The sequence below is a fragment of the Accipiter gentilis genome, chromosome 3 (genome assembly GCF_929443795.1).
Source record: "Accipiter gentilis chromosome 3, bAccGen1.1, whole genome shotgun sequence".
Taxonomy (NCBI): domain Eukaryota; kingdom Metazoa; phylum Chordata; class Aves; order Accipitriformes; family Accipitridae; genus Astur; species Astur gentilis.
The window spans coordinates 21,710,307-21,735,796 of NC_064882.1; the positions used below are offsets into that span (position 1 = coordinate 21,710,307).

Genomic DNA, 25,490 nt, shown 5'->3' on the forward strand with positions numbered 1-25,490 from the left:
TGTCAAACTACAGTTATTATGAAAGTCTACTATATAAACCCAACCTCTTCAAGAAATTCTCCATACCCTTGACTATACACAGACATGCAACCCATCTGCCTTACCACCATTCTTCACATCATCCTTAGATGGGGATCAGGACTGGTAGTCCAAACTGGAGACAGTGCCAGCGGGGCCTCTGAGCAAGGCAGAAAGAGCTTACTCTGTACTGGGAAAGGAAGTGCACTCTTTGGGGATGGGGGTGAATACAATGAAAAGCACAGCTGCCAGTGAAGTAGGGAGTATACATAAATACAGCTTGGCTACCCTAGGCAGGTTGCTCATGTACCAAGCGCATGCTATTTAACAGAGTGTGTACCGTCAACATCACAAAGGCAGATTGAATAACTAGTACAAATAGATGGATATCACCTTTGTTTTGCATCCATAAAGTACTGTTATATGCATTTTGAATTCAGAAACGTACCAAATAAACTGCCTAAAGCCAGTGTTATTGCTTACCTTTACTGTATATATGCAATTGCGTGAATTAACAGAACACAACCTTTACCAGCTATGTAACGTTTTACTGAGTAATTACAACTTTCAGACATTTTACAGGATGTACCGAACTCAAGTGTAATTACAAAAGAAAGAACACATGCAGAGAAATATTTAAATATCTACACCTCACAAATCAAAATGACTGCCCCATACTAATATGGGATAACCAAGACACAGAATGAAAAAGCCAATATACCAAAAAGCATGGCAGGGGACAGGGAGGGGGGCAAATATGTTTGATTAAAAGGCTGCATGGAAAAACATGTTTCAACTTTGAGATTGCCCTTTGAAAGTTCTACCACCAGTGAAAATTCTCACCGTTGACTTTCAGGTTTAATACATTGACAATAGCCAAAATGGTTTCAGAACTTTTCAAATGCTTCTTCTCACATAGTTCTTCAGCATCTTTAATTTGAAGAGAAACTTACAAAAACCCCTTTATATTACATCATTTATACAACATTGCATATTTTTTTCTTCTATCTTCAGATCTGAAGCAGCTGATCACAACATCAAAAGTTTTAAATATAGTCTAAATTTACGTTACAAAAATCAAACATAGGCTAGAGTGTGGAGCTGTATTCCACTATTTAAACAGACACCTTCTCCCCGTAACAGCCAATAAAAAAATTTGACCAGGCTTACTGTTAGTATAACACTTATAAAAAGTAATCGAGACCTTTTATTTGAATTGGTGGCTTTGATTTACACAGGAAAAAAAGCAATTGTCCTCAACAACCTCATGTAATATAGAACAATGTTCTGCCTATCTACTATAATCTGTTATAGTATCTGTCTCTAGTATTTAAAAAATGTACATCCTTTTCACATAATGCTTTGTATGTTTTCTTTAACTCCTTTTCAGAATGTGATGATTTAACTAGAAATCTTACTTATCCACAGACACTTAAGCACCTTGAAGAATACGGACTAACATATTCACCAATGATTACAGTCCATTGCAAGAATTCTGTAGACCTTGGAACACAGTTGGGTGGTTTTTTTCCCCCGTAACATTTTCAGTATGGTGCTACAATCATTTTCTGGCTGAAAGAATAAATTCATTTTCCATTTAACTCACACCAGCTTCCTGTTTCCACATTTAAAATTACTCACCCTCCACTCACGAAATATATACCTCAAGAACAAAGTTCCAGACTGAGATTACACCATCACCCTTAGCAATAAGACTAAGTTTTCAGAGGGCAAATAGGTTTATAACTGCAAGACTGAACACTGTATTAGGAAACAGTTAAATGGAGGCACTGATTTTTCATTACAGGAAAAAAAAGATGAGTTTCTGCTGGGGGTGGGAGGGAAGAATCACCCAACTATCTGAATATTGCCAAAAGAAAGAGAATGTCATACTACATCATTTTATGCGTTCCAATCAAATATCATTTCTTTCTGTTCTTTTCCTCTCCAATCATCATTTCTTACTTCTGGTCACATTTTTCAGATTGTGTTCATCTTTTCCTATGGCCAAGTACTCAACACCTTAGTTTTTTTCTTTCCTTGTATTCTTTTCTTTTTACCACACACTTTGTTATAGTTTCTTTTCTTTTGCTTCAGCAAAGCCTGATTGAATGCAGTTTCTATAGTCCATACAACCACTTAGAGCTCCTGGCACATTTTATTTTCCTCAAAGGACATGCATTTCAGAAATCTGACTATTGTGCTTTAAAGCCTGGATTCCCATTTCTTTTTATATGTAATAAAGATATAGTCTACTTTTGATCTTAATTATTTGTGTCTCACTAACAAGAAAATTACTTATTTAAGCTATGCAACTCCTCTACAAAAAAAAAAAAATCTTTTTGGTACACCTCAACTTCTCATTTACATTAAGCAGGTAAACTGCAAAAAAGATGTTAGTTGTACTCTCTATTCAGAGCTAACAATAAGAGTAGAAGCAGGACAATACTTAAGCTAGAGGAAAAAAGCACATTGTCATTTTATATTCACTTCTGCAACATAAGCCTTCAGGCATGCACAGAAGTTCAGTTTTTGTACAGGAGTCAATATTAATCAATTGTTCTATTCTACCAAGCCAAAACACCTTAAGAACATACGACTCTTCTTTCAAATCTTAAACAATATGCTTCTGTGGATTCTTTTGTAAGAAACACATCTAAATCAACTTTAGGAAAAGGATTACTTCATTGAGAATTTTCAAAAATGGCCACAATTTCAATACACAAAAACCTAAAAACTCTTTGCAGGAAGCCTGTATTCAATGCACTCATCATTAGTAGAGGTACTTCCATAATGCATAATTTTTTCTTTGTTATGGAAAAAAGTCTGCTAAAATGATAACAAATAAGGAGAACACAGAATTGCCATCGGTGTATTACCTAGACAAAACATACCTGAAACTCTTCCCCATACTCCCCCTTATCAAAGAGGGCCCAGTAAAAACCTCTCAATAAAAACCGAGTCTCAGAATATAGCTGAAAAAAGTGCACCTGCCAGAATCAGAAAACTCTGGTAGTTTTGGCTAACATGACTTATAGCTTTCAAAACAGCAATCACTATTGTCAACTATCAACAATGAAGTACAGTGCAAAATCCAGAGACCAAGAGTATTATCTAGCCCTGCTGTTAAAAACATAAGATGCTCATAATGGCTTCCTCCTCTAAAATTAAGAGTTAAAAAATATAGTAAAATCTGTGGGGAATTCAAGGAAGGAGAAAAGCAGAGGCTAAAAAAACCTTCAGCTTGAGTATGAGTCACAAAGGATAAAGGATGCAACTTGTCCTAAAAAAAAAAAAAGTTCCCATTCGCTAAGTCCCTGCTACTTCTAGACCAGAACACAGAGCAAATGGTCTCTGTAATACAGTAGTCCACCAAAGTATTTACTACTACAATATGCTTAATAAGTGCTTTGGAAAGTGGAGGTGTAGAGGGGGACCACATCAAATATTGAATTCCACAGTGTATAAAGGAGACAATTTAGAGTTCAAATTGGTTCATGGGGGAAAGATGATCACTTCAGAACTTTATAGAAATATAAATTCTACAGGAAAACGTGTATTATTAGCGTCCAGTCAAGTTTGACTTAAAATATATTCAGATCACTCAGTGTATTGGAACATTAAAGACAATTTTTTCCAAACATTGCAAGTTTTACAGAATTGCGAGACATTGCACAACAGGTAAGCAATCTTTCACAAAGCAGAGAGCAGTAATACTTTGAACACAATTTGAAAAAATAGAACCTGCAAGGCCAGTCTACAAAAATAAATTATTTTAAAAGATCACACCTTAATTGAAAAAATTCTAGAATATAACTCTATTGTTAGCTAAATCCTCACTCCTTTTCCTTAAAATCCTCTTCCTTAAAATCAATCTAAAAGAAACATTATGTAATAACATTTGTGATTCAAAAAAAATCCACTCCTCCACACTTTATAAGTTTTCTTTAATTTTGAGGATTCTATCATGTAAATGTATTAGCTAAACATTTTCCCCAAAACCACTAAACCAAAAGTAAACTAAGTACTGGACCCACATCACCTCAAGTTGTAGAGCATAAATACAGTTAAGAAAAAAAAGCCGTAAAAATGTCAAAACTGTTAAAAAACAATCTGCAAGTTATAATATATATTAAAATTTAACAGCTTGGAACTACTTTTCCTTTCCGACCTGACAAGCTCAATGAATCATTATTTTCACTCAACTGCAAGACATGTAAACTTACAAGGTATTGCCAAAACCAGTCTGCCTGCCTTTTTGTGGTACATCACCATACAGGTTGTTTTTGAAAATGGAACTGGGTCCTCAAACTATGCAACTGTTATGTACCCAGAAACATTCAAGTTCTGGCTTCTTAAATTTAACATATAGTGATGCTATAATCAATAACATTACTGGGAGACCAGGATCCGAATTTTATCTTGGAATACAAACAAAAGGTGCGTGAAAGGTACGCTTCTGACTCAGATAAGGAAATTAAGATCAGAATTCATATGAATTTCATCTCTGATAAATAAAAAAAAAATTAATAGGCTTTTGGAGCAGATGCCTTGTAGGAATATAAACTCAAGCCACCTCTTAAACAAGACATGGGAACACTTCAGTATTGAGATAACATTTACTAACCTCTCAGTGAAATTTCTGCCCTGTAAATTGCATATTAACACTATTCATTCAGCAGCAGCTTCAGCATACAAACCACTTAGATCACGTTGGCTATCTCCACTAACCTCCCAGTAAGAACATTTTCCCAGTTTTACTTCTCTTCAGGTTTTTAAGATTTCTGGAATAACAGGTTTATTAAAGTGTTTATTCAAATTCAAAATCCACATAAAAATCCTAGGAAGAAGGAAAGAAGTTATGCATTATCAGATTCCAGTGCTCTTCATGAATAAGACTAACATCAGCAGACTGCATACTGAGACAAGATGAAATTTACATGGAAGGGTGAGGAGAAAGGTAATGATTTAGTGTCCTAAAATATGCCTTATTTACTTGATACAGTACACTTCCAAATTACCTTTAAACTGCATTTCAAATCATCAGGCTTAAATATACTAACTAGTTCTACAACAGGAGAAAACCAGATAAAGTAAGCCTTCTTTTGGATTAGCCATAATAAGCTAATATGCTACAAAGAAGCCGCCGATGAACAGGGATTATAGACAGGGGTACTAAAGAGACCCCTTTACCCACAATTACTGTATGTGAAGTCCCATCTGTAACTAAACTCTGGAATGTTTTTCTACTTAAAATGACCAGCATGCAAAGTGCTTTGGAGTTGTCAAAACACATGCTATTTTAAATTCTCATCATTCACTGGTAAGATACACTTGGTATGAAAAAAAAAAAACAAACAAAAACCAAACATTCTAAAAAGCTTTTAGTCATACCTGGACATATTGGTCTCCACAATTATTATTTGCTGCAATGCTTATAATTTAATCTTAAATTTATTTTTGAAGACTTGTGTTTCATATCAACATTTCTTGTCTCAGCAAATCAGTCATTACTCAGCAGCTGGGTCACTAGGAGGGTCTTATTACCACCTCTCATCCATGAACAATTCTCATTTTACTGAAATATGTTAAAGTGCATAAAGGATTTTCCTCAGAGTTATTTATGCAGTTATTTCACTTATATTTCAACTTGCATGATCAGTACTCATGGCCTTATTAATAACAATCGGGTCTCAAAGAATCTGGTACAACTTGGGCGCCTATTGCAGAAAGCCTTGAGGCTGATTATATACAGTGCTAGAATTGCACATTTCCAGGGTAGAAACTCTAAACACTTAGCTCAGGACTGCTGAGGACCACTGATAGAATTACTCTACTTTCCCAAACAACAAGGTCAAGTCTTAAAAAACACAAAATAAGCAGTCTAGAATTCAGGTAACAGATAATGTCTAGAGAGAAATAAATTAAAAATACAATGTATTCATTTGTTTAATTATAAATAGTTCCAATACATTTTTTACTATTGTAACTTCCAACTATGTTTCTTACACCTTCTAGCAAAGACCATATCTGGCAACACAGCCTATTAGAAGTATAGAAGTATACCCGCCAAAAATGCCAGGTAACTTTTAAATAAGCACTACCATAAATATCTCCCAGATTACATCTGAAGATACTTACAAATAAGAGAACAAGTGTCAAAGTAGGGAAAAAAAAGAACAAAATTAAAACAGAGGAAGTTCAGTGAAATCTCTACACAGTAATTTCTTCACAGTAACTTAGCATACTCTGGCTAATGACATACAGCTGACTCCACTGAGGAGAAAAACCTTATTTTTCTGAAGTGCAGTTGGTAATCACAACAGTGGCAAAAAGCAGGTTTCCAGGTCATGGTACTTGAGAGAAGGCCAGCGCCTATGTTAAAGAATTTATCTCATAGAAAAGAAAAACTGTGAAACAATCACACAGTTGAAATATTACAATTAGTTTAAGGTTGGCAGGTTCCACTGGAACAAACTCTTCCTAGCTAATCTTAATATCTCCCAAGAACCTTTAATGATATCTTGAAAGAAACTAAAGAAGTGCAAACTGACTGCAAAGGGACACAAATGGAAAAACTAAGTGTGTTGTGTATTTTCAGACAGCTACATTTGCCTAACTAAGCCTCAAGTCTTAAGTTCTGAATTGCAGTAAATATACTCTGACAGACTCTCCTGTGTAATTTAAGTCAAGTAGCTTTTTAAAATTGATTTTGCCATGGAAATTTTTGTCTGCAAGTCTAGCACTCTTCCAGAAACAGAAGCAGTGCTAAGTCCAGGAAGCCTACAGCAAAAGTAAGCAAGGTATGGTGCTGAGGTCACTGCAATTTCAGAAGCTTTTCAGCCCTTTACATGACTTCTTTTCAAAATGGTAGCAACCTGATTTCTTCTGCCAAGGCTATAGTATCTCCAAATCCACATGACGAACATCAGGATTCCGTTGCTGAAATAAAATTTAAAAAAAAAAAAATTGAAAATATTCAAACACATTTTTGCACATGGATACAATTAATGTATTTCTGCTATGATGTTGGCAGCTGGATAACAAATCCCCTTAGCTGGTAACATAGGGACTACTTTAAAATTAGGAATAGCCTCAGCAAACATTGCCCATACTATAAGCAATTTTTTGAAGGCTACGTCATCTTTTTATTTGACAAATATTTTTCAACATCACAGATAAATTTGTTCTTATGCTTTATGAAGTATGAAGCAGCTCTCTTGATTTTAAAGACAGTTTTTATACAAAAACTGTCCAAATAAACGTATATATATATCTCACTTTATTAAAGTTTTAACAGATACTTTCCTGAATAAAGGATAAGATTGCTGAAATAATTTGCTCCATGACACTGAAGCTATTTATAAAGATTCAAAATACTGTTTCTCTTAAGAAAGATTAATTTTCTGATATTGTAGAAATATGTTATCGTCATTACATGGATTGTGTAATCCACGACAGGTTTACTGAAAGTCACCAACTTCAAAGTCATCCAGCATGTGAATCTGACTAGCATATTTAGTAAAGCATATTCAATAGCAACACAATCACTGAAATCCCTGCCTATACCAAAAAACAGAATTCATGTTTATAAAATAATTAGTCATGATCCTACTCCTCAAAAAACATGAAGAACTGGATCTGCTGGTGCAATTAAACTCCAAAATAATATTCTGATTTTTAAACAGCACCACTCTAGGGACAGAAACTAAAACTAGGATATTTATCAAGTATAATAAGCAAGGACAGACATGCTCTTGAGCACTGTCTCCTGATGACCAGAAAAGGCAGTCATGACAGGACTGTATTTGTCTGGCAGTCAGTATACTTATAGTTCTGTATTCATGCCAGAAAAGGTAAAATTAACAGCCACAATATAATTATAAAATTAAAAGTGGAAACAATCCTTTGTTGCATCAACCAAAGGATCTTTAAATCACAGAATGAAAAAAAAAGGTGATTATTAGAAAGTTATGACAGGCTTAAAAGTAAGTAAACACTGTACTGCTTCAAAAAGAGCAAAAACATGTTGAATAAAGCCCTCATCATACACTGATATATTTGATACAACGCTAAGTACCAGATTTAAAAAAATAAATAAATAAATTGAAATTTGCTTCTTTACAACCAAAACAGAATTCAACAGCCCGTAAATAACCTGACATTCTGAGAATACAGTAACAAAGACACGATCAGGTCTCATTTCACAAAAATATTGTCCTACAGTGGTATAAAATTGAACAAAATACATAACAAACAGATCAATGGCAAAGTAAGGGTTTGCTACTGGTCAGAACTTAATTAATGATACTATAGCAAGAAAATTTGCATTAGGATTATTGACCTCTTCCCCTCTCCCATATTTACAAACAAAATCCCCAAAAGTAGATGGAGTCATATTGTTTAAAGTATATCACTGAATAAGGACTCCCTAATAAGCAGCTCAATTTTACCTTTAGGTCCTTCTCAAGTCTGTCTACTTCAGCTCCCAGTGTGTCAATGATATTCTCACCATGCTTAAGCATGAAGGCTTCTAATTCTTCGAGAGTTTTCACTTGTTGAATTTCCTAGGAAGAAATCAAATTTAGGAGGCTGAGATGAGGGAAAGAAAGGAAACAACACTACAGAGGGTCCTGACATGTTTCAAGTGGGGAAAAAAAACAACCAACCAAACAAAAAAACCCTCCCAAAAAAACCAAACACCAAACACTTTTCAGCTTTTGCCATTTCCTTTCAAAATGTTATCTGTTCTTATATCTCATAGACACAGAAGAGTAGCATCTATTCAATGAAAACAGCCGGCTTCCCATTACACCTGCACTTGATATAAAACCTTCTCTCTTTAATGGATTTCCTCCTGTACTTGATATAAAATCACCTTCTATCTTTAATGGATTTCCTGCTTTATTTTCCAAGTTTAGAGAATTTCATTCATTTTCTAAAAGGTTCTGGGGTATCCCTTGCTCACAGCAAGGCAAAGCAGGGTACCCTGTGTATTCTTTCCTCATTTTCATATGTTCTTGCTATTCCATTACACTGCTTACTCCTGGCATCACATTATCAACTCATCTGAAAACCCACAAGGATTACTACGAATGCTGCTGTAAATACGGCTCCTCCATAATATCACAAAACTCCCAACATACTTGTTAGGAACTCAGACTAGGAGACCCACAGCATACAAGACTGATGGAATGATGTTAAGGAAGACAAGATGCTACTATGCTCCTCCCTCCAAAAAAAACCACAGACACCAGAAACAACAAAGCAGGTATTACAACACTGTCATGAGCTTTCCCTAGAGGTCTCACACCAAGTTGGCCAGAAGCCATTTGCCCTGTAGTATCTCAGCCATAGTTTAGGCAATACAGCTGCAGTATGTTTAGAACAAACAGGTTACTGATAACAGAGTAATTATTAAATAGCTAATTCTTCTTGTGTATATAACTGCAACACAAGATCAATTTCTTCCCTCCCTCCCCATTACTCCAAAACTGAGGAAGAATAATGTAATTGGAGAGAGCTTAAAAGATATTCCAACCACAATAATCCATTACTATGATCACAGCAAGTCTAACAAGAAAAAGAAATGAGATTAATCTGAATGACAGAATTTCAACAAATATTTCACAACTTTAGAAAGAGTAATGTTGATAGCAGTGCCAGCTGAATGACCTAGTTATTTGAAAAACTATAGATCAAAAGGCAAGCACTATGTCCGCTCTTGACTTTGTGAGGCTGAGTCCTGCTAAAAGCGGCTATCTTTCAACCATGATTTTATAGCTGACACGAGGTTACTACATGAAACTACAATGACCTGGGTAAGAAAACAGTTGCCAACCTAGAAACAATCAGGAAGAACTTTCCCAACAATACTAGTTGGAAGAACCAGGGAAGGCTGTATGCTATCGCCAAAGGGAATAGTGGGTAAAGAACAAAAGCTAACAAAACCTTTGAAAAGAAAAGTAGCATATTAAATAGCTGCAATAGCAAAACAACTGAGACTTGGCAATATAAAACCAAGCAAACCTGCAGTGCCTCAGTTGTACAAAGCCAATGGCACTTTTCTTCTCAAAAATGTATCAAATTGAAATCCAACACATGAACAGATCACTTACTGCATTACATATATAATATACATACATTCTTATTTTGACATTAAAGGGCGGTACTTTTTAAAAACTGGGACACTGACTAATGGTTTAAAAAATTGCAGTAATTTAAACGTAAACTCAGATAACTTCTAAGTAGTGTTTAACAGACATAAAATGCAGACATCTGACATCTACTTTTCATTTTGAAAGTGCAGCAGAGAAAGAAATCTTGTAGGTACACAAGCAAATGTATATAGGCAAGTTACTGATGAAAGCAGGTAAGCAAGCAAAACATTTTGCCCACTTAAAACTCTCCTTGTAATTTAGATAATTTAGTCTTTACTTCATAGCTTTGCCATGTAGAATCCAGCTGAAAGCAGTTTTGCATTTCTATATTGAAGAGAGGGGTTAAGAAAAGCTACTCTGAACAACACTAAAATCAGAGACAGACACTTACTTAAGGATGGTTAATTGTTAAACGCTGTCAAAATGCTAAGTCATGTGATGCAAGCAATCCATATTCAAGCCTAGTCTGAATGGCAGAATCTGTAAACTGTAACACTGCATCTCCAGCACCCAAAGCAAACAGCTCTGCAAAAACAGATGCTTATTCTCAGGTGACAGGCTTCCAGTTTTAACTAGGGATCTTGTAATTCAGTAAAAATTTATTGGAATATCTATGTTCTCATCAAAATTATTTTGGACAAATCTGTATTTTCTAACAAAAAATTGAACTAAAAAAAAAAAAAAAAAAAAAAAAAAAAAAAAAAAAAAAAAAAAAAAAGATTGGTCCTCCTCCTACCCAGGCCCTACTCAGCCCAGAAGTGGCTCTATTTCTGCAGCACATAATATGATTCCATGTACAGAAATTTAACACACTAACACAAAGTAGAAACATCTGCAATCCTTGAAAATTAAGAAACTTAAATATGTCACCTACTTGAAAATCTTGGGTTTAGACATAGTTGAAACTGGAAAGTAAATATCAAATACTGGAAGTTCCAAAATTATTTTTTTTAAACATACTTGTAGCAGCTGTTCAATGTCTTGTTTTTCCAGGTAAGAACGAGTAACAACCCGTCCATCAAAGTCTACTTCTGCCTTGAATCTCACTTTGCTCATTCCCATGTCTGTGGCTTTAACATCATGAATTGCTCTGAAACACATAATTTTTTAAAAAATGTAAAACAACATAAAACAAACAACTAGCTAGTTCAAATTCTGATATTAACAATATCGTCACAGTAAGATGATCCTGTAATTTTAAAAGGCCACTACCTTTGACTAACATATCCTCATTTTGCCACCACACACTTCCATTAAATACTGATTTATATTTAACTGGTTATACCACTTCCACAGGTATCCGCTACACCAAAACATCTAGAAATGGCTCGCTGTAATAAAAGACAGACTACAAGAAGCATTGCAGATTTAGAACTAGACCAATAGTATAAAAAAAACCCAAAACATCCCACAATAGAATGTGAGCACTTCCCTATTCTGAGTTAAACTTTTAAGTTCAACTTACTTGCTACTATACAAAAGTCTTTGTGCATGTACATATACATGACATGTTAACAATCTAAGTACCCTCAGTTCTGATGTAAGGAACAATAATCTATTGTCAATTACTGAAAGCACACATTGCAACTATAGAAGTGTCCTTTCCTAGATAACTACAATTTGTAAAGGCATGGCCTTTTGGAGAATTTTCTATCAAAGTTATATTTGATATACGAAAGTTACGGATACTGTGTTTGGAACTAATTTTTGATCGTGTTGAATTATTGATCACAACTAGTCACAATACAGCTGTTTGCAAATGCTGAACATACATATTTATTTAAAGGTTCCTAATAAATAGTAGAACATGAATGTTGCAATATGTTTATCTTTTGGTCCTTTGAAAACTTCTGCTTTTCCATAGCATAGTTTTGTTCCAGTTTGTTAGATAAACTCTGTGATGTGTGAATATAAGTAATAAACAAAAAGCCCTCTATTTTTCAGGGATAAAAAGATATGAAGCAAACTCAGGACCCAGACATATTGTGGTGCATTTTAACAATGGAATTAATATAAAATAACAAAATACTCTAGGTTTTTTTTCTAATTAGATTAACAGAAACTTAGTTTGTCTTTAAGGCTAAGTAGAATTTAAAGTAGCCACTGCAGAGTACGTTTTCACATTTTTCCATCAAGGCCAGGAAAAAAAAAAGTGGATACCAAAATACGGGACATAAATCACAGAAAAGTTTCAAATTTTTTAAACTACTTCTTCTGACATTTCCAAAGCAAAACAAGTATCTGAAGTCAACCATAAAATATTCCAAAGACTTCGGGTTTATTAACAGAAAAATGCAATCTTCATAATTTTTAAAATTCTAACACAAAATTTAGATTCAGCAATAAAGCTCACTTGATGGAAAGTTACTAAACTTTTTTCCCCATTCGTTTTACTAAGTTCTGCATTTTCACAGCATCTTTAAATTTAGCATGCCCTTTGTCTTAAGCAAATTTACTCTTCCGAACTAGAAATGTTTCTCCTCATCTGAATGTTTATAAATCTGAACTAACTTCACAGGCGGTGCAGGAAGAAAGTGGAAGGCATATATTTCAGAAGTAGCCTGCTAGAGTGAACAGCTGACAAAGAACAGGAGGCTGAAATATAAGATGAACAGTCACAGGAAATGTTTATGGGATATTTCTTGTAATACTCAGGGTGCAGGAGAGATAAGCACATTAAAAAAGAAATAAAACATGCACTAAATATAGAAACACCAAAAAATACATCTTAGTAAACATTTAAGCAAATTAAAAGAACTATCAGTTTACTGGTAGCAATAAAGAATTTCCAGCTCCAATTAAATTTACACAGCTATTCTGTGGGAAGCTACCAAATCATAACAGTATTAACTGGAGTAACCTAACTGGCAAACTACCTCCTCACACAAAGGGTATTTAGGATAACAGATGTGATCCAGTGAGGGTTACTGAAAAGAATTTGAATCCATGTGATTCAAAAATGTTGAAGAAGTATCAAGTGCCTATCGGAGCTATGCAATAAGCTAACAAGAGATATTTGAGATTCTCATTAAGCAGTAACCTGATAGAATTCAGTTGAATGATGCATATTCTGTAAATTTGAAGAAAAAATGTCTACCTTACTGCTTATAATCTGTCCAAGAAAGATAAGACAGTGAGTCAGGAGGAGAAAAATCACTAATAATTCAAAAATACAAATGTGTAGCCTAAACTTAATCTACAAAGCTTTCTTATGGAAGCTTCTGGATGGCTAGTAGGTAATTCAAACTAGGGAAAAGAGCAAGTTTCACATTGAAGAAAGATTTGTCAGAGGATATCAAGTTACTGGTTTTGAGCCATGAGTTGTAATACTATTTTTTTTTCCTCCAACCAGAATAACAGATTTTTCCAGCACAACAGCAGCACCATTACCCAATAGCTGTTACAATGAAGTAAAAATTAAAAAGATGGAACTGTCATTAAGAATAGTTTATGCCTAGGGATCCATGATTACATTCCGTAAGAACAGAATCAGGACAGTCTGTACCACATCATATATTTTATTTCACAGTTCTGAAAGCCTAATCTCCTACACTTCAGTTAAGCTGAACACAAGAAAGAGACACCAAAGGTGTGAATGAGAGTTAAGAATGGAATGTTTGTACAGCAAAAAACAAAATCAAATAATTTTCCAGCTGAGAACAACTCTGACTGAAAGCCCATTCTGAATCACAAATTAAATAAGGGCTAAAACTAGAAATTACCAAGCAAAATGAAAAGAAAGGGGAAATAGCCATGAGCCTAAGAAAGAAATTATGATGTCCAGCAAACTGATAGGAGAAGCATAAAAGAAGGCACTGTATGTGACACAAACCAACATTTTTTAAGTATAGCAACACCAAAAGATAACCTGGAAACAAGCCTGCTACTAGATGGAAATGGTAAAATTGTTACTGATGATACAGATTAGGCAGAAACATGCAATAATCATTGTCGTCTTGATCTAAAAAAGCAAAACTGTATTAAAACAACAAAACATTTCCCTGTTAGTAGCAGAGAAGCATACTGGATATTTAAAAGGAAAAAAATGCTTCTAATTCAGCAGGCTCCATAAGTTGCATTCAAGAGTAAAAAGAACTAAGAATAACTGTGAAGGCCAATTATTTTTTCATCCTGCAATACTGATGAGAATTCAAAAAAAGAGTAGATTAACAACACTGTGCCAAAATTTAAGAACAGCAAATGAGGCAATCCATTTAACTAAAGACAGCTTCACCTGACAACCCAAGGAAAAACAGTGAAAAAAGGTAGGGAAAAGAATTATATATTAAGAGCATTAATTCCAGTCATTAAGGTTTTAGGGAATGTAGGTCTTGTCAAACTGCCCTCTGTTGAAAAAAAATATAAATAAATAAATCAAGATTTAGCTGGGGAAAAAACATCAACAACACAGATTTATTTTAGTAGCACAGCAGTTACTATTGTCTGATAAATGAAACACTTCATAATTAGCAGTGGAACATGATGTTCAGGCAACCTACTGCTACAATAGTAAGCTAAGTGGTGGTGGTGCTGACAGGGACAGGGGACAGTGGAAATCAGACCTTCTGGACCCTTTGGTCAATTTGGATCTAAAATACCTTCTGGTGAATACTAAATGATTCTCTAATATATCCCCTTCATATTTGGCAGAACACATCTGAAAATAAAGATTGCAAACACTCCCTGAAAGAGCAAGGGAGGACTGTTCTGGGAAGCAGCAGCTGCAAGAAGGATTGCATTGAGAACTCAGATATAGTTTGACAGCTTAAAACCCTGAAAGGTTGAAATAAAAAGAGCAAATATGAATCACAGCTTCAGAAGCAGACCAGTACTCAGGAGCTTTTTCTTTTACATTTTGTGTCACTAGAAAAAAAAAAAAATGTAAGAGTAGGACATACTACTACACAACTCCATTTAAGAAAATGGGATTTGGAATGTACAAGAAAATGCTGAAACTCTTACAAGCCCAAAGCTATGTGATGAAAATGTACAAGTAGCCTTTTGAAGAAATACTTGAAGCTAAAAGACTTCCCCATTTCACAGAAAAAAGTTGAAAACAAACAAACCAAAAAACATAACTAGCCAAAGGTTGGAATAAGAAAAAAAACATTTAGAGCAGCTTTTTCCCATAATTTTGCCTAGTTACAAGCAACTGTAATATACATTTACACCTCAGAGAATTCTGAGATCAAGATCCAGTGCCTTATTAGAATATGTAAGTTAACCAAGCTCAAGATATTAGGCTTGTTACAACAAGAACTTGGTCAAAGATGAAGTGTATGCTAGAAGAAATCAAAGTGGATAATGTAATGGATCTAAGAAAGAGATCACTCAAGACAAAAGTGCATACAAAAGGTCCTGCAAACAGTGTTATGAGAAGTACCTAAATGAGTTTCAGCTTCTAACCTTAAGAGAAACATGCAGGTTTTTTACCAAGTCTTCAGTTTTTTAATTTTTAAAAAAGCAGGAAGAATAAAGTTACTTCATGTTTTTAAAAAATGTCTACAGCAAGAAGGAGATGAAGTCTGCTCTGTTGAGAGGTTATAGCCATCTACAAAATGGATTATAATATAAAAGGGTGCTTGGAATAGGAGAAATTTTATGATTCCAGTCTGAGAAAAGCAAAAGCCAACTGTGCACTTTGGAAAAAAAGAACTACAGAAGTCATGTACAAATAACCATGTGAACTCACCTAGTCTAACACAGCACTGTTGACACATGCTCCACCATTTAGACTAATCCAGGGCCACCACAAATACTTTAACGGAGTTTAGTTACTGACACATGAAAATTCTAACACAATTCTGTTCCAAAATAAGAAAGGAATCTTGTTTAGCGTCTGGAATGAAGGGCATGTTGTTCAGACCTGTTGCTCACAACTGAGATGATGCAGCACTTTCTTTCAAGTATTCTGGTGTTAACTAATGGGCTTGGGTTGTTTGGGTTTTTTTCCAGAGCTCACTAATGACTACAAATAAAAAAAAAAGCACCAAAATATTCCGGCTGATTTACACAGAAATGTATTCCTGAATATAGAATAAGAAGAAAAAAGGGGGTTGCTTCTAAATTAAGGTTAATAGTGTTTAAAGCTAAAATAGCTCCTTAAAAAGCATTTAAACAAGATTTCATAATTACAATGAGTTATAAATTTATTTCACTACAAATTGCAGATTTCTTAAGAAAAATTAGCATTAAGTTCATTTTGTAAGCATTTACCATGCAGAATCTATTACATCATAATACTGCAGCACTTCACTGCCAACAGCTACAGAATTCCAGATGCTGAATATTAACAGTAACAGAATTAAATATTTAAAGTGCTAATAAACTATAAAAGCAACATTACAGTATCATGTAAGCACTTGCATTTCGTGCATTTGAAAATAGTTTTGTGATGGCTTTCTCATTAAGTCATTGTCAACTCCTGTAATTAGTGTAACTGTTAGAACATATTTGCAATTTTATTTCAGCTGTGGAATATGAGAGGTACGAGTATGCACTTATCGAAGATTCTAAAATCTCAATACAGAAGAATCCACCCTAAAAATAATCAATTTCACCAGATTTCTCTCATTTAAAGTGCTTGAACTATTTTTTCCAAATGTTATTTTTTTTGCTTTTTGTTGTTCTTAGTAGCGATTGAGCTGTAAAGATTCTTACCTTACTACAGGATCGCTTTCAAGTAACTCAGTGAGTCGCTGCAGTTGTTCAGGCTGAATGGATCGTCCCAGAAGGGCTTCAGTGTTAGTGTAGATTAGAAATGCTGACACAGTTCCTAATAAAGTTCCAACACCTAGAGACCCCACACTGTCATAATAAGGGTTTCCTAAACAAGACATATCAAATTAGTTTCACAGAGCATTTATAAAACATAGCAGATAATTCAGATTTCACACGGTAAAGAGTACATAGTTTTAGGGGCTTTGGAGGGGGAGGGGTGTTGGGTTTTGGTTTCTTGGTGGGCTTTTTTTGTTTTGGTTTTGGGTGGTTTGGTTTTTTTAATGCACTGGCAATTCTTTCCTACTGAGGAACAAAATGAAACTGGAAGAAAACAAGTTATCTTAAGATAATGTTTCAAAAGTCCTTCCTGTCCCTCAGCAACTCCTGTCTCCTGCAGGACTAATAAATGAGTAAACTCGTCAGCTACTTGGGATTCTGTGTACAGATTTACCTTTATTAATACAAAATTATATACACCTAAACACAGATAGTAGCACAAAAGTCTGTGTTCTTTTATCAGTAACTCAGAAACTTGCAAGAATTAACCATTTCTGGAATACAGTACTTAGAAGTTTTAAACACACATTCATTCATATTCAGATTTGTAGAAACAGTAAGGTATTTTTAAGTTTATGAAAGAAACTAGAGATGGAATAAAAAACTGCCTTCTATATAAAACTGAAACTTGCAACTAAGTCATTAGAAGCCACAAGAAACAAAATTACCACATTTATTTTTTTAAACAATTGAAAGGCCAAGGCCAATACTTAAAAAGGGACAAATAAATAATCTTTCTTCTTTAGAAAACTGCAGCAAAGACAGCCTTTGAATCAGTTGCCATATAGATCATCCTACCTGCGTGAGTTAGGTTTGCCACACCGTTCAGGAGCAGCTGTTGTAATCTGAAGATAACACTAATACCACTACATATCAAAAGGAAGGAAAGAACTGCTTCCTTAAATCCTCCCCACATGCACATGGAGCTGCACACCACTGAATAATGAAGCTCAAATTATGTAATCCCACCATGGCACAAAGGGATTTACATAACTGACAATAAATACACGTTCAGTTAAAAAACCCTTAGTTTGTATTACAAAATAGCTCAAAAGGAAGTTAGACCCATCTGTGAGTACTCTTTCAAGCTTAACCCCACCAATAATAAGACATTTAAAAAAGTATGGGTTTTTTCATATTTTACATATTTTCAACTCAAACTTCTAGAAATCTGATCAGAGAACAGTATAAACCTCCAGAAGCTTACACAGTACAAGTATCACAAAAAAAGTAGAGATGTATTTTACTCAACCAATATAAACTAAGTGCTCTGTGTTCCTATCACGCACAGGAGGAAATTCACATCCTGCTTGCCTCAGTTTGAGGCAGAATTTTACCTGTTAAAGAAGTCAGACCCATACAGGTAGCAGCTACAGCCACACTCAGAACTGCTGCAGCATCCTCCAGTAACACCACGTTTGTGCTAGGATCACGACTCTGCACAACTGCATATACAACGACAAAAAAATAACATTGCTTTGGAAAGCTAGCTTTACCACATTATGCACAGTACTTAAACTATATTAACACCAGCAACTTAAAAGAAAAATTTCCGTAAGTATATAAGCGTAAACCAAATTTTTGCATATGCACACTTCTGGAAGCATTCATAAATACACAGAACAAGCCCTGTGCCAATTATGAAAGCTTCTCCAAAATGTTTGAAAAATTTTAAGAGGCATTTAACATGAAAAATGCAAGTAGTTTAGTAAAAGTATCAAAGTATTGTTTCTTAACAGGTTTTCATCTAACTTGTAGAATGTATTTGTTACTAGAATAGAAAACAGATCAATATAGCAAGAGGAAAGGGAAAACAGACAAAATTGTTTCTCTCGTTATGCAAACACTGGTAAATAGATTCTGTTTTAAATAACAACATACCTTATTGCTGTAACGACACTTACCATATTGATAAAATGACAGACCCTTGGCTCGAGCACTTCTGCGAATTTCATTTATAGCAACAAGAAGGGTAGCTGAAACAACACCAAAGTAGTTGCTGAAAATGTTGAGAGGCAAAAAGACTTGTTTCCATTTTGAAAAGATGGAACTTCATATCATAGCAACATCAAGAAAGCTCTGATTATTGATAATTTGAGTAATGACAAAGCATAAAGTTATCTTCTTTTCTACATGCATCTCCCATACAAATCAGAACAGTTATATTCGCTGATAGTTGAATACCAAAAAGGCGTTCTACATATACTTCCCAAATAATGTGTTCTTCAACTTCTATTATGTAGACAGGTAAGAAAAAAAAGTTTTCCCAACTTTTTTTGTTTACAACACAAGTATTTGCAACAGAGCTCAAAACTTTACTGTGTAAGCAAGTGCCAATTATTACTGTAATTCCACTGTACTCTTCGAGATTATGAATACTTGAATAGAAATATTTCTTGAAACTGCATACCTCCTTCAGATACCAATGACCCTGCTAAAATGCAGTATGCCTGTATAAAAGAAAAGTCTCAATTACTATGTTATATGCATATTCGTACAGATCTCTTTACCATAGACTATTCAAACGCAGCATTCCAGAACCTCGTTACCCACTGTGTCATGTAGCCGTCCTTAAACAGAAGGCAACCAACAATATTTGAATTATGCAATATATTGCAAAATGGGAAAGGAAGACCTCTTGGGAGGTATGAAGGGAAGATGCAGTGTTTAAAGAACAGCTCATTTTGCTATAAGATCAGCTATAGTTTAACATGCTTTTTTTCTTAAAACACATTCTCATTTAGGATCATTTGAGTTAATTGTGTCGGGATTCAAACCGACTCAGAAAATGAATTTCAGACCATGCCATTACTTTCTATTAAGTCACCAGCATTAGATACAATATCAGACAAGATTAGCTTACCCAGAGAAGAGATTCTATAGGATGAGGGTGGAGTAAACCTATGATCCCATGATACCAAGAAAGTCCTGCACCCATCATGAAAATGCCCACCCCGCTAATAAGGGAGGCAATATAGCGCATGTTTGTGAAACCATACCTAGATGAAAACAAAGGAATCGATTTAGTAAAATAAAATTCTTTATCTCTGCAAACATATCTACAAGTTTTTTCCATTAATTTTTATATGTCTTCAATTATCATCATATGACTGGACATCTATTTAAGACAAAGCTGCCAAATCCAATCCAACCCAAGGAAAAAAAGCCACCTGGAAAAGGATATCTAGTACATGCCAAGGATATCAAGCATAGATCTTTTTCTAATTCATTTTTAAACAAGCTATTTACACAGCTGTATCAGCTCCTGTGCACAGACTGAGGATTTTACTACAGTAAAAAAAACAAAACAAACAAAAAAAACCCCCAACATTCATGTCACTTTTACATTTCCTTGAAATGCTACTTCTAAATGAAAACTCTAGCCTTATAGGCAGCCAGCCTATGTATTTTATAATGCTAATTTAAAGGGATTAAAATTTGTGACATCTTTAAGTAGTTCAGCTAACTGCAGACATTCAACACTTGCAGTTTTTAAGAGCAGTGGGAAAAGCTAAAGCAATATTAAAAGCGTACATTTATTCCCTTTTTTTTATATTAACTGCTACTACAAACAGTATATTTCTTTAGCAAGATTTAAAAACCAATAGTACAAAAGACTATATTAAAGAAGAAAGGAAAAAAATGGGAAAGGGGAAGGAGACACAAAGAATATTTAAACAAATTTAAGATTAAAATATTTTTTCAAATTACCTGATGCTCTTAATGAAGAAAATCTTAACTAATTCTGCAAATTAGACATATTTTGAACTAGTGCTTACAGCATGAATGACTTGCCCAAATGTGTGAATTGTAAAGGTCAACACCAAGAAAACCTCATGAAGAGATTAGCTTAACTTTCATGAAGTTGTAAAAACCTATCAATAATATCCCTATTACTCAGATAAAACCAGAGTAGTTTAAGTCAAACACATCTCCTTACGAGACGAGACAAGTAGCTGCCTAGCAGAAAAGCACTTGTTTGAAAACAGGAAGAGGACAGTATTTTTTATTTTAAAAAAAATCTTGCAATTCACATGAACAGGGTTTAAAAACAAAGTAAATCTATCCATCGGAAGAGGTAGAAGAGCCTAGAACAACTTTGTATTGGGTTTGCATGGCAAGGTTTCAGTAGCAGGGGGGTTACAGGGGTGGCTTCTGTGAGAAGCTGCTGGAAGCTTCCCCTATGTCCAAAAGAGCCAATACCAGTCGGCTCCAAGACGGACCTCGCCACCAGCCAAGGCCAAGCCAATCAGCAATAGTGGTAGCGCCTCTGTGATAACATATTTAAGAAGGAAAAAAAGTTGCAGGGTGTACAGAAATAGCAGCTGGAGAGAGGCGTGGCAACATGTAAGAGAAACAACCCTGCAGACCACAAAAAAAACAACCCATGAAATACAGCATTCATCAAGCCACTGAAGCTAAAACTCCTGCAGTTTGGAAGAAAACCCTTTTATTTTATCTATTGTAAAATCAGAAACTATGCATTTCAGAAACTATATGAAACAGAAGATTAAAAAGAACAAGGTGACACACAAACAAGAAGTGAAATTACTCCTATATATATTTACCAAAATCATTATTTACTCAAAAAGCTTACGGATGACTAGGGTCAGGCGTCCTTGCAGACTGACTGATGCCCAAAGCTAGCAATGCCTATTTAGGATAAAAGGAAAAAACCCTTGTTAAAAAAAAATATATATATATTTTGAAACATTCTACATCAACTGAACTTGAAAGATAAAAGCACATGCAATTTGCTGATCTGCACATATGCTTTATTCCTGATATTTTATTAGAGTTGGAATATAAACTTCAAAATCTGTCGCCTAAATCTACTGCCCCCCCAAAATTGTTAATTATACCTATATATATAATATATTGGCAATTATATAGTGTGTATATATATAATTACTGTTAATTATCATTTTAGAATTTCAACCAAAAACGAACATTACATGTAATCACAAGTGTTGTTGCTCTGCTTCAATGTGAAGGAATGAAGTTGTTCAGGAAACAAAGCTATTTAAATAAATCCTTCTTGAAGAGAAATTATAGAGAGACTATGGTGATAGGATACTACATTTAAAGCAATAATTTTACACTGCAGCTGCTTTCAGCAGTGAACTTCGTATTCTCCAAACTAAAGAAAAAAAAATTATTTTGAAGAAAGAAATAAAAACCTCTTGCTATCTAAATGGCCTATTTGGGATATATTTAATTAGGCATGTATTAAACTATTGATGCAGTAAGTTATAAATCTAGACCTCGATTTTGCAAAGCACATGCTTTGGTTTAGGACTATGAATTATTGAAACATAATAACAAGTATTAAAATTTAGACACACTAGTCTTTGCAGCAGCAAGCTGCTTTGAGGCAGGAAGGTTTCTCCTGCGTTTTTCCCCAAACCACATACTCGAATATTTGAGCAAAAACCCCCTGCATTGCCAGTGGAACATTTAACTTTCACATAGCTCTTCCACATTTAAGTGGTAGATAATACCACTATCAAACTTGGTTCACCTATAAATTGACATGCTTGGCCAAGTGAAAATCACACATTTTAAGGCTACCTCCCCATAAATTTCTTTAAGTATTATCAGCTGAGTTAGTAGCACCCCAACTTCACTTTACAGCTGGAACAGCTGAAAGGTTGTGTAAAACCATTTACAGAAAAATAGAAAACAAAATGTGAATCCTCAACTCAGTCTTTCTGGACAGAGAACATACTAGATACAACTGAAGCAAAAAGGTAGCCAAAATTACCTTAAAATGCTTTTTAAGACATTAAGTCTACTCTAAGGTTCCATGCATTCCTCAAATTTGGAGAAGCACAAGACTTGCATTTTTGTATGAATCAGAAGCTATCCAAGGACTCCTGCTTGAGCTGCAGGTGGGTTTCAGCCACTCATCTTTAAGTACTTTTTTTGTTTACAAAGCCTTGCTATATCAAAAACTGCAACATGAAAAATTCTTTCTACACTGGGAGAAGGGGAAATTACAAGGTCTCGTAATGTATGCCTCAAGCACACTAAAGAAAATTGTGGAAAAAACATTAATTTTGTCCCTGCACACTAATATTACATGCCCAGCTCTGAGTCTGCCACACCACCTATCAAACTAAATGTGCCAGGTATGTGGCTACTTGTGCTATGCAAGGCTGCTAAGGCAGTCTAGGAATAGAAAAAGAAACAGAGATGCTCAAATTCTCATCATTATTCTACCGAGAGATGACAAAGCAACAACAAAGTCTGTCATTCTATTACAAAAACTGACAGGAAAAGTATTTCAAGTTAACATTTAACCAAAATAAGAGAGAGGTATACTTCATACATCATCTTAGTTTCCAGTCCCATTTATGATACATGAAGTAGCTGAGCACAGTTCTGCTTACCAGAACTCCTCTCTTTCAACTCATTTCTAAAAAACACTTCAGAATCTACATTCTGACTTGTTGCATTCTTACATTAATACAAAATTAAAAACGCCTAATTTTAATTTTTTTTTATTATCTGGACAGGCACTCAATAAACCTTTAAGATGACCGACACATCATTCTTGTCCAGGAAAGGCAGGGAGCAAGGCAGAGGGGAAGGAGCATGTAACCCAAATTACTAAGATTTTCTTCTGACACCACTTCCTAAAGATAAGGCTGGTCACATTACACATATGCCTTGTGACGAACAAAATTAAGCCTGTCCTGCAACTTATTTCCTAATGCCTGTATATTTGAGTAATATTATAACCCATTTAACCTTTTTTGGTGCACTTCCATCTTGACAGTTATAGGGAAAATAAACTGCAACCAAAGTATGGAACAATCTATTATATGAAAAAACAAGGGTTTAGAAAAGAACAGAACTAATTGGGGCAGGCAGTCTGAAATAATGTAGATGTACTACAAATAATAGTGTATTAGCAGAAATACTAGTCCAAACACCATTCAAACAGATTTTATTTATAATTACAGGTGACTCTTTCTAGATTCCTTCTGCATTTAACGTTTCAAGACTCGGTCTGTTATTTTACTGTTAGCTTATAAACCCTCCATCAAATTACTGGCATCAATATAAAAAAAAAAAAAGACAGCAAATAGATAAAACTGCAGAAACCACTAGTTGAAACCACTAGTTTTGTCGAGTAAATTTCCAACAGAGCAACAACAGCTTTGCACTCAGATTGGGGAACAGCAGAAACAACTTTGGGCTTAGCAGTATTTCTAAACTAATGTGAATTTCTGGCAAAATATGCCTTCATCTGCCTACAGTTTGATAAAAACTGTATATAATATTAACACTACTTTGTAAGTGAGATTTGCTTTTGTCTCTGGGAAGCTAAAAAATACACATGTATACTACATAACACACAGAAAATAGTACATCTTCCTCCCACTGCATGCACACAGAGCTTGTCACACTCTGGGCAGGCTTTGTAATCTGAATGACTGAAACCAGAAATTATTTAATTATAAAGTGAAACAAAACCCCACCCTCTCCCAAATCAAACTGTTTATTTAAAAAATACCTTTAAGACTGTTTTGCCTCAGAATTATTTAAATGGTCATTAGATGAAGTACTAGCTCTTTTCCGACTAGAATATATTACTGTTAATTCTAGGAGGCATGTAAACCATACAAAACAGTACAAAAATGATCACAGGTATTGAACAGGAAAAGCACTATAAATATACACCACAGCAGAATCTGAGAGTAATTTTTAATAAGAGTTGTGGCTAATAAACTTGGAACTTCTAGGCCTCTCTACAATGCCAATATTATCTATGAGCAAACTTTGTAAAGAAAAACAGAGTATTTTGCCATGCACTATAGTCCTCCTAAAGAAAATACTGCTTTCGTTTCTCTGGTGTTTACTATTTAGACAGTATAGGCAAACTAAGGAACACTAGTAGATTGAATTATTGCTTTCAAGTGTAATACAGCTACTTACTGTAAGTAAGTCTTTATTCCTGAAAAATTATTACAAGTGCTAGCTTAAGCAGAATGGAAAAAACACTCACCTGGTTACATGTGTCTGCTAAAGAATGTATGGCTTCTGAAAACATACTTGCAGAACCCGTGTAAACCCAAGCAAGTAGCTTAAAGAAAAAATTCAACCCATTTCTGAAAACAAAGACAAGAAATAAGCTAAAGAACAACAGAATATTTCCTCTAATATTTTCAGCAAAACCACAAGTGCTGTATAATCATGCATTACCTGCCAGTAAGTGGTATCAGTTTAATCACTAGAGACCTGTACAGGCAGATAAGGCATACAGATTTTCTGCATGGTTACTGTGAAAAAGCCCTTTCAGCTAACCTTGATATGTAGAGATATACAATTTATTTTTCAAAAATTGTTAACTTCTAAGCAGTCCTGAATAAGCTGCGCTTCCTGAAAACTTCCATCACATTCACTATTAATTGCCTACCAGGGGGAGAATACAAGCCTTAACGATTTGCTTCTCTATTTCTTCAATCCTTTGCCTCCTATAAATCCCCTCCTAATACTGGAGTGCAAGGTTCCCCACTTCAATCTCAG

General features: G+C 34.7%; 1 protein-coding gene across 3 annotated transcripts in view; it reads right to left on the minus strand.

Annotated features, from left to right (window-relative positions):
* Positions 1–545: 545 nt before the first annotated feature.
* Positions 546–25,490, minus strand: part of SLC30A9 (solute carrier family 30 member 9) — a 43,134-nt gene continuing 18,189 nt past the window's right edge. Inside the window, exons 9-18 of one of the 3 annotated variants that reach the window (XM_049834622.1) lie at positions 24,970–25,072; positions 21,553–21,608; positions 19,819–19,954; positions 19,366–19,405; positions 18,860–18,931; positions 18,293–18,400; positions 16,839–17,004; positions 11,139–11,268; positions 8,472–8,585; positions 546–6,960 (exon numbers count right to left, since the gene is read on the minus strand). In XM_049834622.1, the coding sequence (XP_049690579.1) occupies positions 6,916–6,960; positions 8,472–8,585; positions 11,139–11,268; positions 16,839–17,004; positions 18,293–18,400; positions 18,860–18,931; positions 19,366–19,405; positions 19,819–19,954; positions 21,553–21,608; positions 24,970–25,072 (970 nt within the window). In that variant the 3' untranslated portion in view covers positions 546–6,915. Of the gene's footprint in view, positions 6,961–8,471; positions 8,586–11,138; positions 11,269–16,044; positions 16,147–16,838; positions 17,005–18,292; positions 18,401–18,859; positions 18,932–19,365; positions 19,406–19,818; positions 19,955–21,552; positions 21,609–24,969; positions 25,073–25,490 lie in introns of those variants that run through there. The other 2 variants (XR_007510229.1, XR_007510230.1) reach the window with 2 other exon arrangements.